We start from the raw sequence: 18,763 nt of genomic DNA on the forward strand, positions 1-18,763 counted from the left end.
AAAACTTGGTCTGTACCTATGCACGTGCTGTTTCTATTAATGAGCCAATAAACAAGTTGCTTCCTTTGAGTCCCGTTAAATAAATAAATAAATAAACGCGATAAATCGATAAAGAAATGACTCGCATATCTCGTGGAAAAAGTTTTTATAGATTCTCGGAATGTGAAATTGTAAACTAAGTTTCATATCGCGGAGTTATTATTTGGTAATTATTTAGTAAGATCGCGTAACTTCGTGGAGGAACTCAATTTAAAACTTCGCATTTCAGAAATCTATTAAGCTTTTTCTAACAAGCGACAGTTCTCGCTCAGAGAGTGCGAGAATTGCAAGAGTCATCGGAAGTTACGGCTTATCGGATTTACTTAAAGAAATAAAAAAGAAAAATAAGAATATCTTTGCTTATTAAGGAGAAATGAAATAAATCAAATCCTATTTACGTAAAATATTTTTAAAAATATTTTCTCGTTTTACCTAATAAATTTCCAAACAAAACTCACTCAATGTACATTTTAAATGTCAAATTGACCCACGATTTCACTTTTTATAAGGTATTTTAGCACTTTTGTCCACTTTTTGTTTCATTCCTGATTACTTTGGCTTTTACGTATATGTTAGCGTAGATAACAGTATATTTACATTTTAGTATGTTTCCCTTAAAGATGTTCTTCAGGTGCTCGTATATCGAGATATGTATCGAGGACATCAGGATGATTCTCCAACGAGATACCTTGACAACATTTCGCGGAGTCTCTTCTGCTACGCGAAGATATACTGTCCAGTAAAATTCAGGATACAACCCATCAAAAACGTACTCTTGTTATCGGATTTATCTGTCTTCGGAGGGAGTATCGAGTACGCACTTAAACTTCTCCGCTTGATGATGTAATCAAAAGTTAAGAGTATATATCAGTTAAGTTAAGAGTATATATATCAGAGAAATGAGAGGTGAATGCTTTGTAAAGAGCAAAAGGATGATATCGATTCTATCAATTGCCGAGTTGTAATTTGTATCGGGAGAATAGAGGCGCGAAACGCATCACTGTTAACCGAGTTTGCTGTTTCGTAGTCGCTATTTCCTCGATGAAGACCTCGCATCAGCGATTCCAACCGCATTACGCTTTTGTTGATGTTCGATCTTAGCTCCACTTGCTGATTTCGGTTTTGCAATAATCAATTTATTTCCACGCTTGCCAAGCACAAATAGAGCTGAACCGGAGTTGTGTTGCTTCGGACATATTTAACGCAGCATCATCTGTTTCGTCTCACATTTTATCTTCGACTATTTCGAATAATACAGTTATTGAGGAAAAAATTAATAGTCATTGCTGAAATAAAAAATAAAAATTTATAAATGCTAAATTGCTATATTTCCTTTAAATATTTTTTAATATTTTCCCCGTTTTCTTAATCAACAATTGTTACTTTTTGGTAAAAAGTATTGTAAAGATGGTAAAGTCTAATTTTACAAACTAGAGCATGCAAATCCGCTAAAACGTGATATGCACGTGTTATTCATATCTCAAAAATCTCATTAATGAATATTGGAGCACGCTATGATAATGTACGAATATTATCTGCATAAATGTAACTTATATGAATAATGGTAATATAGAAGAGTGATAGAGTGATATAACGTTATTCCTAGCAAATGTAATTCTAATAATTAATTACTGCAACGTAATATCATTTTATTCAAAGGAATATTTACGCAGTTATTATCAACTTTAAATATTTCCCTAAAGGATATAAAAGAAAATGAGATCTGCTGAAATTTCAGAATAATAAAGAAAAAAAGAGATAACAATTTAAAGAAAAAAGGAGATAATAATTTACATCTTTAATTATCTTTTACATTGAATTTGCTGCATGCACGTGTACATTTAAACAATTTAAGCTAAAGCGTGACCTGATTTCACAACAAAAGATGTCTTTCTTAATGTAACATTGAATCTTCTCTGCTTCTGATATATATGTAAATTGCGTGTGTTGAGTTCTCTTTTGAATGTGTAAAAAAAGGAAACGCGAGATTTTAATTTTTTTCTATTGTGAAGATACATTGTAAATTTAATAAAAGCAACATGACTTTTTAATAATGTAATAACATAAAAGAAACGTAATTGCATTCTATCTTTTAAATAGTAAAAAACATACTTCAGATCTGCATTCTAATTGACTTCTTTAATTTATTATTTTGCGGAAGATTACACAACATGCATATTTTCATTAATAAATTTGCTAAATTGCGCTTTTCAAGATTAAAAAAAGAAAAAAAATTCTAATACTAACTACACTTCACTATCATGTGTCTGAAAAAATTCGGAGAAGGTCAACGAATAAAGAAACAATGATTTAGATTTACGTAATAAATGTTAAATTTATACATTCAATTACAATTATTAATAATGTATAAATAACTGCGCGAAACTTGCAAGACGATATTATGATAACCTTAAGCGTATAGTAAAAAATGTTCTCTACATTAGGATGTACATTAGTTTGAAATACTTAATTTTACTATTTACAATGCACCTAAATCAAGGACACTTGTTTTGGCATATCATTACGCAACTCTCATATTACCTCGTCACCTGTGATTATTTTCCGGAATAAAATGACTGAATTGGGGAAATAAATCGATTACGGGTGTCACGGGTGTACTGTGATCGATGCTTTCCGATGCATCTGACATATCGTTTTCTTTTATAAAGGTAAACTGATATATATAATTGTATATAATTACATATATCATTATATATATAATTATATATATATAATTTTAACCTTTTGCGTGACTATCAAATATTGGAAGCTACGCACAAGACAGGTGTCCGAGTATAGATATTCAGATATCTTTCTACACGTCACAAGACTTCGAGAATAGTAGTATATCTTATATTGATCTTTATGTTAAACAATTATTTTAGACTTAAATTTCACGTTAAGTCGAACTATGTGATGCCAGATCAATTAACGGAAACTGATAAAAAAATTTTTTCCTGCGATTTGTACCACTATTCTATTTAATGGTTCTTATATAGTATCATTATTATCATTATTATTATAGTGTGCTCATTTCGAATATGCATGCGAATGGCATTGAGAAAAAGCACATTTTCATTATTAGGAAGTATAAGGTACTATGTCTCTCACTGGTTTGTAATAAGACAGAGCAGTATGCAAAGTCGTAATCTTAATAAATAATCTAAAATCAAGAGGCACAAAATATTATACCAGAGACCTCGACGAAATCTAGAGAAAGAGATAGGTCTCTGATTTATCTCTTTCGTGAATCAGGCACATATACAAAGAATATATTTTATTATACAATACAAATTTTATTCGTACGTTTTATACTCAAGGCACTAATCATATTTATTTCGGGATGATAAGGGAACAATAATCGGTAATATAAAATATAACATATAAGTTTTTACAAGCAGCTAATCGAAATCCTGTCGCATTTTCTCTGCTGTCTTTTGCGACTCATGCTGGTTTTCTTTAATCAATCAATATATACATACAATGGATCAGAAATATATCGACATCATGTTATCGGGTAACTCACATGCTGGCAGTAATAAGTTGAATGTTACGAAGTTATAAAATATTAAAGCTTGATCTTCTTTCAGCATTTTAAAAAATTGTATTGTTATCATTTTATAAAAATAAATCGGAGAACATAATATATTGATCGAATAAAGGCCAGGAAAGACTGCAGGAAACGAAACCATTTTGTGCCTATAAGATTTCTCGCTAAATACATTTAATGATCAAGTGTATTTTGCAGTTAAACAAAATATTTGTTCTTCCTTGTACTTCGTACTAATTGATTTGAAAATAAACTTTAGTTAAACATAAAATAACGAATTATCAAGAAAATGCTGAAACATACAGCTGGAACATACAACCACGGAAAAATGAAACATTTAGGAATATTCGTTATTACAATATGATAGCGAATATGTATTGGGATACATTTGTAAAACGATCTTACGCATATATGGCCCGTATTCAATTTTACGAATAACTTTACAATGGCAAGATGTTGCTGTATTGAGCAACGCAACTTCTGCAATATTAATAATGATTATTAATGTTGCATGAAATCGAATTGTAACAATATATATGTAATAGTGAAATGAAATATTTAGAACGCTGTATGGAAGCTATGATAATGTACGTCTGCAAATCCTTGAATCAATATTTATCACGTATTGAATTTTTATTGGTAAAGAGTTCATCAATCGTGATTTTTTTCGCTATAAATAATAATTTTATTCATACGCAATGTTTTTTTTCAATGAATTGTTTAATTATACCTGAATTAATTGATAGTCAATAATATTTTAGTTTCGAACATGTGTAATTAAATAAATCAAATTCAAAATGAATAATTAATGCTTTAACGAAAGCAAGTTGTCGATATTATTTTTATATGTGTATTAATTACATAAAGGAGAATTTCTGCAAATTATGATTAAATAAATTGAAAGATTTTTATTTTATTTAAATGAATACCGGTAAACAAAAATCAAGCAGGAAATGACAAATTCTAAGACAAAGATATAATTTGTGCATGTTATTATAAAGAATATTATAAATTGTATCTGAATATTATAATATGTTATCTTTTCCATCATATTTCACCGTTATGTAATTAACAATATAGAAAAAACAATGTTTTTCGTTGTTTAAGTCCTTACTTTTAATAATAATTTTTAATATTGGCAAGTTTTCACTTTTTCTTGGGATCGTCAATTAGGCAGTATTATGAAAAAAGTACAAAGATACAAAATTGTATAAACATTTATAAGATAATACAGATTTTAAGAATCTGTTTTTTGTTTCAATCCTATATCTTGCAAACTTGGAGATTTTTACATTTTTTGTTATTATTTTTAATAAATTGTGTCATATAAAATCATTAATAAATTGCATTTTCTTATAATAAATCCGATTAAATCGCAAGTCATTGAAATACGATATATTATATAAACAAATCTATTAAGAGCTGGCAATATTTTTGTTACTACGTATACATGGCTATATATTGGCACATAGCAAGTATAAATTTAACAATTAATATTTATAATGCTTTCATTTTTGAACTTGAATGTTTCACACATGTACCAGACTTTGTTCCAAAACTTAATTTGGTTTAAAATATGAATAACATTTGTACACGATATGTATAAAAATCTACAGCATCAGGTATCCTCGTTGATACAATTAAAGCGAAATAAAGGCGCATGTAAATTTTTTATAGCTCAAAGATCAGACTTCCTCTGTATGACTCCCGCTGAACAAATTCTAATGAATGAAAAAACAGAAATGGAAAAAATAGTGAGTAAAATATTAAAAATTGCAGAAAACTATAATGTCGAAAACATAAAATTATTATTCTTATTAGTTAGGATTGAGGATATTTATCTCATGCTGTGATTAGATGATAGCATACTTGCCTAATCCATTTTTAAATAAATACTTTGTCTAGTATCAAGATTATGAAACTGGGATATATTAATTAACGACATTAAACACATATAACATTAAATACTATTTCTTTTATAAATTATTGGTACATTTATTAAGAAAAATTTTTGCACATGCCTGCAGTGTCTATTGATATAAGTCTGGCTATATTTACCATTAAAATAATTATTAGAAAGTCCGTAAAAAAAGTATCTTTGAATCATTGTAATTTGATTTTATATCTCCTAGAATAATTGACTTGACTCGATGAAGAGCAAACTGTATTTATATAAAAAAATTGATTCCTTATCACGTCTTATCGGCAAGTGTGAAAATTATACAGGAAGGCATATACAATAATTACAAGAGATAATACATAAAATAAATAAAAGATGTTAATAATAGTAATATAACAATAACTAGACATTATTGGCACTAATAACAATATCATTTTTATAATGATGTATCCGAGGATAAGACGGTATTCAGAAAGTTGTACTGAATTTCTATTCCAGAAATATAATGCTGGACAGAAATGAAATAATTATAATCATTATAAACAGAACTATGATGAGTAAAAATGTTTATAGTATGTCTTCGGGCCTTTTTTGTTATATTTAATGTCTTATCGATATAGATGATATATATTAGTTTAACGTACCACAGTGGTTTATTAAAAATGCACGTCTCTTTGTTCAGAATACTAAACGACTGTAGCAAAAGGAAGTATGACTTCTTGCATACTAATTATAACCTTCGCAGAGAAGCCATACTGAGAGCCTTTCGAGTCGGTTGATCCGACATCGGCGCTACTAGGACGTCCTCTCTATTTGGAGAACTTGAACCGCCATTATCTAGTTCCTGGAAAAATACAAGACTTAAAAATTAATATCTTTATATAAGAAAAAATATAAAAAAATAAAGTTTTAATATTAAAAAAAAAAAATATATATATATATATAAAATTATATTAAATTATGCATTCTATTAGTAAATTAAAAAGTAGGAAATTTTAATCTATTGAAAGAGACATAAATATGAGATAAAAAGAAAAAAATTAGGATCTGTTAGATAAGATGTATGTAATTGCAATATAATTATTAATTATATAATAGATTTTTTTAAAAAGCTTTATTTTATATTATGAAGTTACATAGATATATTATCTAATTTATAATGTTTTATGAAAAGAATGAAAATATTAAGTCTTATAAAATTAGACTAGTGATAAAAATATATAAGAAACTAATAAACTAACTAAGAAACTAATAAAAACAACTTTTCATTAAAAAATAAATATAAAACAGATTCTAATATATTCATTTGATATAATGTACTTACATGAGATATTCAAAATAATTCATCCATTGACTTTAAGTAAGCATGAAAATTTATTAATATAATTATCAATATATTCTTTTTTTATAATCATGTAATAAAAAGAAATAAATTGCATATATATTGCAAGTAAAAATAATAATATAAGATGAAATAGTTTCAAAACAATTTAAAAATAAAAATAAAAATAAAAGTTTTTTAACAGAATGAGTGAAGAATAAGTTTATTTAGCTACAATTATTAATATATGTATAATATATATATATAAAAATTATATTTTGCTCAAAATATTTAAAATATTAATATTATTAATGTTAAATTAAATTAAATTAAATTTTATTTATTTTAGTTTCTTTTATAACTCATCCAATATGTAAAACAAATCAAAATAAAATTAATGAAAAAAGTAACATGACTATATGATGGATGCAAAGCAAAAGTAGAAAAAGAAAAGCATGAATAGAAGAAAAATTTATATAAAAAAGATTATCAACTAACGCTGATGTTGTTGCAACTACCTAGCCGCATCTGAACTATTTGCTGATTTGTCGAGGGAAGATTTTGTGTTGCTCCAAATGGCGACATAATTGTAGACATTGCTCTATTTAGTTTGCTTGGCGTTTTATTAAAACTAAACGCTCGGCCAACTCTCGCTCTTGTACGAGATGCAAACCTAAAGAAAAGTTTGAAGAAACGTCTTGAAAATTTTCCAGTATACTTATAAATATTATTTAAATGCAATATTGAAACTTTCTTTTCTCCTGTTCCACACGCACGCACGCACCGCGCGCGCGCGCACGCACGCACGCACGCACGCACGCACGCACACCGTTTCAAATTAATAATCGCGTGTAAGATTTTTTTTTATGTATAATTTATAACATTTTATAAATTATACAGCAATAAAATTTGGAGGAAAAAAAGTTTCTAGGTAAACAGAGCCTGCGCTGTAAATCCACAAAGACATTATCACATCAATAGAGCTTAAGCAGACATAATATCACCTACCATATAGTATGAAGAAAATATAGAATATACATGCAAAACTTTTAAGAGTAATATAAGTTACTCAGTCACACAGCAATAATTAGGAATAGTGAAAACTGCATCATGGCTGCATATTAAGGAAAATTTTATATATATATATATATATATATATATATATATATATAGTATTTTTTTTATATATTTACATAAAAGCTTTTAAGAAAAAGTTATATATTTTAAGTTATAAGCAGAAAATAAAATCAAGCAACATTGTTATCAAAAAATTATTAAAGCAAAATAAACAATCAAACTGTAAATTATATTGTCAGAATATTTATTCATATCGCAATAAATTAAACCTAATGAGTTAGAAAAGCGCATATATGACATAAAAACATGACACACTCAGTTTTCTCACTTAAAGAAAAAATACAGCAAAAAGCTTTTAATAGATAAAGCTTAAAATTATATTATATTATGCTTGAACTGATCAGAATAATTTGGGAAATTATTTCTAAAGAATTATATTTAATTGCCAAGCATAAAACAATCTTAAAAGCAAAAATTTTCAGTAGCGTAATTATAAATTTGTTTTAATTTTTTAAACAAATTAAAACGCTTGCTTTTTTATTTTATTTGCAAAACTAAAAATGTTTAAATAATTTATTTTAATTTTATCTAAATATTTAATTAACGAACAAATGTCTATAATTTTAATATAAACATTTTCATTCTTATTTAAATTACTTTTAATATAGCAAAATATAACAAATACTAATATAACAAATGCAGTATCATTTATTTTTATTAATAATTTATAAAAATAATTACGCCATTGAGTAAGGGACTGAGAATAAAAAGCAAAGTAAAAAAATATAATCAGCCTTGGTGCGAAAACTGACGGTAGTGGGACATGTAACGTGGTTTCACACATGCTATTGAGTAGGAAGACATACGGGTCCATATACTCCAGGTAAAAATTATGAAATAGACTCCTGCAACCAAACAGGTTGTCCCATTATTTCTTTATATCATGCAATATAGAATATGTACACTAATATATAAATCTTTCATCTGTGCTTTGTAGAAATATGTCATTTAGAAGTGATAGCTCGTTTGAATATAAATGACATCAGTTATTATTTGTCGCTCAATAAAGAATTTAAAATATGATAGACCAAACTTCTAATTATTTTTCATAACAAAGAAAGTTAGATACTAATAAAGTCTTATGCTAATAAACATCACTTGATTAGAGAGGAAAAGAGAGTTATATTAAATACAATTATAAAATTATAAAATAAATAAATACTAATATATTATAAAATTATATAATAAATAAATACTAATAAATTCTTGATCTTCACAGTGATCCAATAATCATTTATAAAAGGATCATTAAACATAATATTGTCAAATGCAATAAGTTTGTATGAATAAATAAAATCGTATTATTCCTAGTATTCGACACTTATTTACAAGTTTATTAATTTTAGCAATAAAAAATTTTATTTACAATTGCATTAGATAAAAATTTTAAGTATAATAAATTACCATCATATTATTTCTACATTTCAAATATTTCTTGAGCGAAAAATGTAAGATTTTTATTTATATTCGGATAACATATGTCTATAGATAATTAAATTGCTTTTCTATATTAATGTAATTTAACAATCACTTAACTACAAGAAATAAAAAAAAGTCAATCCTCACATATCCTCACATATCTTTGATAATATTTGAAAAATATATCCCATAAAAAGAAACAAATTTTTCTATAAAATATTTTGCCACAGTCATTTTAATATATATAAAACTATAACTTACTATTATATTATTTGCTATATTACTATTATCTTATTTAAATATGATAGTAAGATAACAATATACAAACTAGCAAAGAGTAAATATGTCAAAGTATAATATGTCAAATATACTCACTTAATCGTTTTTTTCAATGTTCCTGATGCCACGTCACTAGTACCAACTTCAAGCTGATGCGAATCATATCTAATGAGTAATGTATCCTAAAATGTAAAACAAAAAAATAGAATAATTATTGTTATATATTGTAGAATAATAATTAATAGTATAATATTTAAAACATAATCTGCTAGTAAATACAAGCAGAAATTATAGTAGACATCAAGTTTGTATTGCAAATCCACTTATGTTTGAATCAGCATGCATATCAATATATTGAGGATATAGAAATCGAGTAGATATTGTCAAATACAAAGTGACAAACTTTACTACATTGCTGCGATATTTTATCAATTTACATATAATAAGTTATGTATTAAATTTAATTTTTTTGTTGACAAGATTTACAAATGCTTGGCAAAATTTTTTGATAAACTGATTATTTAAAAATTTACGTATTTGCATAAATAATGTTGCAAATAAATGTTTGTATGAGCGCGCGCATGTAACTTACAGCATCAGCTACACGGATAGTAAGAGCCATCTGCCTACACAAAGTTTGCAAATAATTCGTTTTGTTTACTTCTTCATCAGTAATAATAAACGAAAAGAATTTTTCTTTCAGTTCCTGAGTACCTCGTACTACGAGTGCAAATAGTTTATGACATCCTGAAAGAATTACACAATTAATTGGAATTTTTTTTATTTTATAAAGAACATGCCTTTTATGTATAATGTTTACATACCATCCGTTTCTCGTATATCCACTACTTTTCTTATAGTACTTAATGATAACATTTTGATATGCTTGTATGGCTTTCCTTGACTTAATTTAATCGATTGTAAACCATTTATAGTATTAGGGCTCTTTAATGAATTAAAGGCTTTCGATCTTTTCTTGCATATTTCGAGAGTATCGGTAAACAGGAACAATACTAAATGATCACCTCGTCCGCTAAGACCCCCCTCCGTAAATTCCATCACATCACATTTACTGATAAACGATCTATGCGAGGAAACTAAGTGCGGTGGGCAATTGTCAATCTCATTAAAGATATCAAATATTGCTAATTGGCGTTCTGTTTTCCGTTTATCCTCGTTTATGTACGTCATTACTTTTTTAACACAACTAATCGAAGCTTCCAACGCGCTGTAGTCCGGATTACTTTTGTCAGTATGCTTAAGAATATCTATAAATAAAAATATTTTATTATTTCAAAAATTTAAATAAAAATAAAGAATTAATATTTACAGTAATTAATCTTACCGCTTAACAATAAACTAATACTAGGTAACCTTTGTATTGGTTTAATTAACAGTTCTTTTAAACTTTGTCTACCGCATTCCGGTATTGTCTGGCAATTTTTTAAAAAGGCATGAAATCGTGGCTTATTTTGATCACATTCTTCCAACATTTGTTTTGTATTTTCGAAAAAATTAACATATGGAGGATATGCTTTAACCAAATCTGGTTCAAACTTCAAAAATATTTTGCCAATACTAATATCTTCTGTCCAATGAGCGGCACTACAACGCAGTGCCTCCAATAATTGCTTGTGAACGTCGTAGATAGGAGGGAAATTACCAAATATGATTTTAACTTCAGTGCTATTTAATAATTCCCTCCCACTGCCTATAAGATTTTCTAATGGCAATTTGAACAGCTATAATCAATAAATATAAATTATTAAAACTTGTGAAACATTAAATGATATGAAATGATTCATTTTTTTATGTTTTATATGATGAATACATACCATCATAATTGTGTTGAGAATACCTACATAATTGGCCTCAGTTTCTACTAATTCAAGAAATACTTTATGACGTTGTGACAAGTTTTCTTTAATTTTCGGTAAATTTTCTGTATCAATAGCTTCTACCTCGGAGATACCTAATAGCCAGAAATTATTTTAATATTTTACCATAACATGCCATTGTATTAATACAATATCAAAAAAATAAAATAAATTTTTTGTTAATTTTATATGTTAATTGTTATATATTGCAATAAAAATTATAAAATTATAAAAATAACATTAGATACCATCTAAAAATTGTTTGTCAGGACTTGCTGTGCAATCCAGAAAGCTTCCACTGACGCTGGCTGGTGAATCCGCTCCATTTTGTAACAAATTAGATAATGGACCGCCTAACCAACAGGGATGTTTTGCCAATGCTACATTTTGCGATATAATTTGTTGACTGTCTCGTCTACTCGTCGCAGTAGGGGACAGAACCGTTTCTAGATACTAAATAGTAAGTCTAGATATTAAACGATAATTAGAATATTTAAAAAGTTTATTATTATTATTAACTTACATGTTCAAATAGATATTCTTTTTCATCAGCAGCTGCCTCATTCTGTACAGACGTCCAAAACCATCCAGTTTTGACTATGAAAGCAGATACTGAAACTAGATTTGGTAGTACATTTACATTGGACTCATCTACAACCTGTAATAAAAAAATATTAATAAAAAATATTAATATTAATATTATATTTTGTTATGTCAAATTATTCATAGACATTCACATATTATCTACTTCTTCTTTTTTTGTTAAATATTAACTAATATAAGAGATTCACTATCATAAATTACTTATTATTATATTATTTTAAGTGTACTTCATATTTCTATGATTACAAATAAAATTAAAAATAAACTTTCAAAAGTAAATTGTAAGTAAATTTTCATTTAAACAATATGGATATCATATTATAATTTTCATTAGATTACAATAAACAACATACAGGACAGTAATTTGACACACAATTTTAGATTTTTTTTCTACATAATATACATATCAGAAATTTTTAAGGGACAATTACATGTATTATACATACACCATATATTGATATTTTCTATGACTACAAATTCTAGATTCTAGAGAAATACAGGATATATTATATGAACATAAATGAGCAAATTATTTGTATTGCTAACATTTGTTAATAAATTTAATGTACATACTTGTGTATCTGCATGTATCTCTCACTCAAGTTAACAAATATCACATGCCTTTATTTTTTCAATATCCTGTATGATTATAACTACTAAAACTATTTTACTTTATACAGAAAATTACCAAACCTTATAACACAAACAAAAAAAAAAATTGAAAATAAGTACCACAAATGATTTGTCCTGTGGTTTATCCTTCTTCAAATCTGTGCATTCGATTTTTGTGTTTGATGTAGATAGTACATTGTTATCTTTTCCATCAAATATAGATGTATTTCTTAAATTGTGTTTAATGTTTAAAATCTTTGTAGGTGTCGGAAAGAACTTTGACAAGGATGAATATTTTTTTTTCGAAAGGATTTTCTTAGGAGGAGAATAGCATGAATCGATGGAAATATCTTGCTCGTTATTATAAAATGTTGGACAAAAAGAAAAATGGCTGATTTTTGAAAAAATAGATGTATGTGATTGAGATAATTGCTTATTCTTTCCACTTAGAGCATTCTGCAAAAACGTATCGTTATATTGTTCTTCGTTATGCTTCGATATATTCGGATACGAGCGCGTCTTCATAAATTTATATTTTTTTTCGAGCGTTGCCAGCTTATGAACAAATGTACAAGAACTAGTTTTTCTCCATTTTACATATCTTTTGGAAATTATTTTAGTTTTTGAAGTATTATTCTGTATATAATGAATATTTTTACGATATCTTAAAGATAATGCATTATTATTTGTTGGTGATATATAAGCATTATTTTTTTCATACAATGATGAATTTAAATCGTCTGTTTTATTAAGATTTGCTGTAATTTCACTAATAGAATTTTTATTATCGAATAAAGAGCTTTCAGAAACATGGAATTTAACGTTTTTGTTGCTCGTCATTGTTAGAATTGAATTTTTATTTGGCATAGAAAATACAGACGACAGATTAGATAATCTAGAGATATCGATACCAGAATCAGTTTGTTCTGTGTAAGAATCAAATAAACTTCCAGATTTAATAACTGAATTTTGCAAATCGGAACAATTATCATTCACATTAATAATGGAATCTTGACTAATACTAGACATAAGATCATTCCACTGATTATTACGCTCTATATTATATGAATCTAATGAATTATTTTTTAACGAAAAATATCCCGATACATTACTATCATCTTTCATTGTATTATAAGTCGCGTTTGAATAAGGATTGCTTAAAAAAGAGGATTCTGGTTTATAGTTTATCAAGGAAAGTGGGCTACGATTGGATGTATTTTTAAGATAAAAGTTCACATTGTTGGTTTTCTCGTAGAAAAGACCGGGTACATCTACCACCTAAAGCATGTGTATTTATGTATGTGTAGGTGTTGATTTATATCTGATATATATTATCATAAATATTTTAATATAAAAGAATTTATAAATATAACGTAAAAAATATATTATCTACTTACAACATGAGTACAATTTGAATCGTCAATCTCAGTAGCTTCACCACCTTGTTGCTCCAAAACTTCGCACATGTGTTTCTTTTCTTCTTCAGGAAATCCAAAGAAACACACTTTTGCTCCATAGAATGGTTTCAGTTTATAAGTTGTTATCTAGAATTCAATTTAAATATGCTTTTAAGAAAATCTTTATATTTATTACATTATTATTACAGCCGAATGAGAACACTATGCTGTTTGGTTATCACTTCACGCTCAGAGATAACGATAGAGAGATAGAAAATATAAGGCAGATTCTGCATTGATTGTTTATATATATATATATATATATATATATATATATATATATATATACTTTTCTTTTTCTCTTTATTATTATCTTGTTTCATCAATTCAGTGGTACTCAAACAGTTAAATACACTATATTAAATACACTATATTAGTATCTTGATTTAGATTTTATATATTTTAAGCACGATAAAATAATTATAAATATTATAAATGAGAAATTATTTTTTAGAGTAAATAAAGTTGTAGAGGTTATTTAATAACATTTACCAATTCCTCATTGGATGCGGTAGAGGAGATATCATCTTTGGCATTCCATAATGCTATTACCCACTCTGTTGACATGATAGGCAATCCGTATGTATCAGCGTATCTATACTTCTCTCCACTGCAATGATTTGCAATAAGATGCGTCACTTTCATACCCACCTCTTTTCGAATGCTACCTCCCATATTAAGAACCATATTAGCTAATTTGCGCTGTTAAAAAATAGATTATGTTGCATAAATATATGTGTATCAAGCATTCAAATGTTTAACATTATAGAAATCATAGAATAATATACATAATGAACTAACCAATTCATCCTCTCTAGTTCGGAAACCACTAAATAGCACTATCTTGCCTACCATAGCTTGTGTGTACATTGGTCTTTTAATATTAGGCAATTCTTTCTTCTCTGCTGCCGCCAGTTGCAACAATGCTGTAGGCCCCAGCACTCTAAAAGGACACAGAAGTTAAACTTTTTTAGAACTTTTTTTTTATTTCCAAAATTGGAAATATACATTTTTGTTATTTTGTATATTATAAAAGTGTCATATCTTATATATGTACAAACCTGTGAGCACTCTTGCATAAAACATCATATTCTGGCCCTTCAAATTGCTTGAGTACAAAGTAAGTATTATAGGTAGTATCTTCAACATATTCCATGCCAGTTTCAGACATAAGTACAGGCACATTGAATTGTTGAGCAGCAGCATTAAGCATAGCATCATTGCAGGTTGTACCAACTAAACATATCCTTTTCTTGCGTTGTGCTATAAAAGTTGACAAACAAATAATCGTTTCACTATTTTTCTTGTTATTTCTATTGGTTATAATGATCACCTTTGTTAATTATATTGTTACATCAGGATTAATCGGGAAAAAAAACTTTTAATAAAAAACATATTGGATAAAACAATTTGATTACTTAAAACAATATTAAATTTATTTAAAAAAATTAAAATATAAGAATTGTATATATTATTTCGTAACACTAATATTTATATAATATTTACAGTTAGTTTTTTTTAAATCAAATTAAAATTAATGATCTATAAAATTCACATTAAAAATTGCGTGAACAAAAAATTAGCTTAATTAAAAATAATGTTAAAATTAAATTAAAAAACAATTTTAAAAGACATTATTTATATTAAATTAAAAGTCATAATTTTTTAAAATTACATTATTTTAGGTGATAAAGCAATTATAATAAGGGACAAAAATCTCAACTTGAAAAAAAATTAAAAAATTACTATTTAAATAGTATTTTAAAATATAACTAATTAGAGAGTTAATTTATTTTTGAATCAGTTAAGTTAAAGATTACTAACTTTTTAACTCTATTATTTAATTTTTAGCTGATTATTATAGTATTATCCAAATTTAATAATACATGAAACGTATATCAATAATAATACAAATAATTAAAGATTTTATTTTAATTTCTTAGCCTAATAATTAAGTAATTAAATATATATATATATATATATATATATATATATATATAAATAATTGCAAAACAATGTTGTTAGATGAAGAAGGTAACTAAGGGCGAGGATTACAGTTTTTTCAACAGTTTGGATTACAGTGATAGAAATTTCGCATTTATACATTCGTGCACATGCGTTATATGCGCACACGTGTATAAATAAGGAATTCTCGTACACTAATAAACTACTACGAGTGCCGCCCAAAGTTTCCGCCAGAAAGATTTGTTAGAAAACGCTATTTTTAGTCGTGTCAGCGTTCCTGTAAAATTCAAACATTGTTATACACGGTACACAAGCTCTATCTCGTATCATAGGCAACGGGAAGTCGCATATACATGTATGTATACATCTGTATGCGCCATTCACGTGCTCAGCGTAAGATAATTAACTGGCGAAAAGCACAAAGGACAGAAAGAGAAAGAAAGATATAGAGAGCGAGCGAGAAAGAGACAGAAAAGTGGAACGAGAGGGAGATAACAGACGGGGGACAGAAGGATCGTGAAATTATCGCGAAAAATAGCCTTATAATTTTCAAAGAATCTCGTAAGGACATACAGAGCTCATTTATTCTCATACAATAATTTTTTGAGAATTCAGCCGACTTTGTGAGAGATAAATTTAACGGACGAATATAAGAATAGAAAAACCTTAATTTTCTTCCCCCTTGTCTTCCCTCCCCTTTTTTTTTAAATGGAACATTCTATCCACAATGATATCGCGATATTAATTGTGGTACAACGGACTCGAGAGTCGTGCAAATTTGATATATTTTGATTTGAAAGTGAAAGAGAGAGAACGACGCGGATCGGTCCGTTGGGCAAGTATATACACAAGCTTCCGCGGGTCTGTTTTCTGCAGGTACGCGCCAAGGTTTCCGGTCGACACGCACACACCGAGATCCTCGGGATCGGTTCCGCGGGAGGAGGAATTCAAAATTGCGCGAGAGTAACGGAGAAGATTCGCCGAGACTCTCGCGCGAGCGCAGGCAAGCGAGAGAGAGAGAGAGAGAGAGAGAGAGAGAGAGAGAGAGAGAGACGAGTGCGCAACGACGTCATCGTCTTCCGTCCGCTTGACGGTACTCCGCGAATGATGTTTTCCTTTCTTTCTTCTCTCTCTCTCTCTCTCTTTTTTTAACGTTGACAGATTCCCGCTTACCTTTGGTTGACTCCGCACTATTTATATCGCCGATACTGCCGTGGACGCTACGCTCTTCCATCTTGGCCCGTACGTTACAACATCGGCCCGCTCTCTCCTTTGTAACGTGCAGTCTTGCCGATCGTGTCCTCCCGTCTCCGACGTGCTACGACACTCGTCCGTCCTGTCGCCGATCATTTATTCAAGAGCTCCTCCTTATCGCGCGGGCGACAGCCGCGAGATCCTCCGCACCAACCTCGTGTACAACATGAACGTCACGCGGCCGCGACTCCGCGCGCACGCACACACACTTCGTAGTACGTATTATCTTAAAATACTGACACCCTCTCCCGAAATCGCACAAGCAGAACACGGCAATCAGCGGCGTCGACGGTAACCATCGACCAACGGCACCAAGCACGAGATATTTCGCCTCGTCCTTCACTCCGCGTATGTCGTGTGTGTTGTCGACCCCACCACCGAGGCTTTTTCGTTGAGAGTTGAGATCGCCGAAATCGCATTACCTCTCTTTCTCTTCGTGCGCCTGCGCATCACGTTTGCTTTTTCTGTTCTGAACCGCGTAGTAACGTAAGCTGCAGTTAAGCTATGAGTTGAGTGGCGCCCGATTGCCTCAGTGGTTGCCGATTGGTCGATTAGATCTTTGGTATTTGTTGTTAAGTTTGGACAAATTGCGATTAATCAATTCCAATAGAATCGGCCGATTGAGTTAACCGGAATTGATGAAAGTGACCTTTAAAAGAACAAACCTACTGTGAAAATGCCTAGGGAGTTTTACAAAATTACATCGCTCTATGGCGTAGTCTATCAAGATATTTATGTATCATATGCTTGTTGAAAATTTCCTAGAATTCAAGTTTAAATGTTTTCACAATTGAAAATCAATATTAGGAGAAAATATTAGGAGAAAATAATCAAGACATCTAATGCGATAAAATATTTTATAAGTGCCTAATTTTGTAAATATTTTTATATTTCATTTATTTCTTACATTTGCAATACAAAATACAACAAAATTTTGCGATCTATGAGCCTAAAAGTATCTGCACATTTTTGTACATATCATTACTTACACGTAACATTGCATATCAAGTTGCCATTCAAGTAAAACTCAAATCGTGATATATTTAATTACAATTAGATTAAAATTGAGTAAAATTGAATTGCATGTCTAAAGATAAGAAATAAATTATTTATGTAATTGCCTAATTACATAATTACCTAATTTATAAAAATTATTTAAAAATTATTTTATAAAAATCTGTACAAAATCATAAAATAATGTATTGACTTATTAATATCTTACAAAAAATACAAATTTTAACTAATATGTCCTATCTATTCTTGAAAACATTAAAGTATGTGTCAACTATAATATTCAACTGTGATAAAATACCAAATCAAAAGTAAGTATATAAATAATTCACATTTGCA

At 28.4% G+C, this 18,763-nt stretch overlaps 1 protein-coding gene and 1 long non-coding RNA gene across 9 annotated transcripts in view; one reads left to right on the forward strand and one right to left on the reverse strand.

Annotated features, from left to right (window-relative positions):
* LOC148937004 (uncharacterized) overlaps positions 1 to 4,055 on the forward strand; it is a 25,036-nt gene extending 20,981 nt beyond the window's left edge. For both annotated transcript variants that reach the window (XR_016138848.1, XR_016138849.1), the window contains one exon: positions 660 to 4,055. This is a non-coding gene — a long non-coding RNA (uncharacterized LOC148937004). The remainder of the gene's footprint in view (positions 1 to 659) is intronic.
* On the reverse strand, positions 3,302 to 17,843 carry pbl (epithelial cell transforming 2 pebble). 7 transcript variants are annotated; one of them, XR_968334.3, is made up of 17 exons: positions 17,333 to 17,842; positions 15,256 to 15,457; positions 14,996 to 15,137; positions 14,687 to 14,896; positions 14,135 to 14,281; positions 12,858 to 14,015; positions 12,046 to 12,180; positions 11,771 to 11,975; positions 11,481 to 11,617; positions 10,991 to 11,387; positions 10,470 to 10,913; positions 10,238 to 10,392; positions 9,742 to 9,827; positions 8,700 to 8,792; positions 7,309 to 7,483; positions 6,134 to 6,333; positions 3,302 to 5,310 (listed from the first exon to the last, which is right to left on the reverse strand). XR_968334.3 is itself a non-coding variant. In XM_089075199.1 (17 exons), exons 1-16 carry the CDS (start codon positions 17,391 to 17,393, stop codon positions 6,823 to 6,825), a joined length of 3,768 nt encoding a protein of 1,255 aa, XP_088931325.1. In that variant the 5' UTR covers positions 17,394 to 17,843; the 3' UTR covers positions 3,302 to 6,333; positions 6,814 to 6,822. The 7 variants fall into 7 exon arrangements, 5 of the variants coding, with proteins under 5 accessions (XP_088931325.1, XP_011644442.2, XP_011644441.2 ...); XR_968333.3 differs by having other exon boundaries at positions 3,302 to 5,997; XM_089075199.1 differs by adding an exon at positions 6,814 to 6,843 and having other exon boundaries at positions 3,302 to 6,333; positions 17,333 to 17,843.
* Positions 17,844 to 18,763: the final 920 nt, after the last annotated feature.

The sequence above is a fragment of the Pogonomyrmex barbatus genome, unplaced genomic scaffold, assembly GCF_055798465.1.
Source record: "Pogonomyrmex barbatus isolate J1 unplaced genomic scaffold, ASM5579846v1 scaffold18, whole genome shotgun sequence".
Lineage (NCBI taxonomy): Eukaryota > Metazoa > Arthropoda > Insecta > Hymenoptera > Formicidae > Pogonomyrmex > Pogonomyrmex barbatus.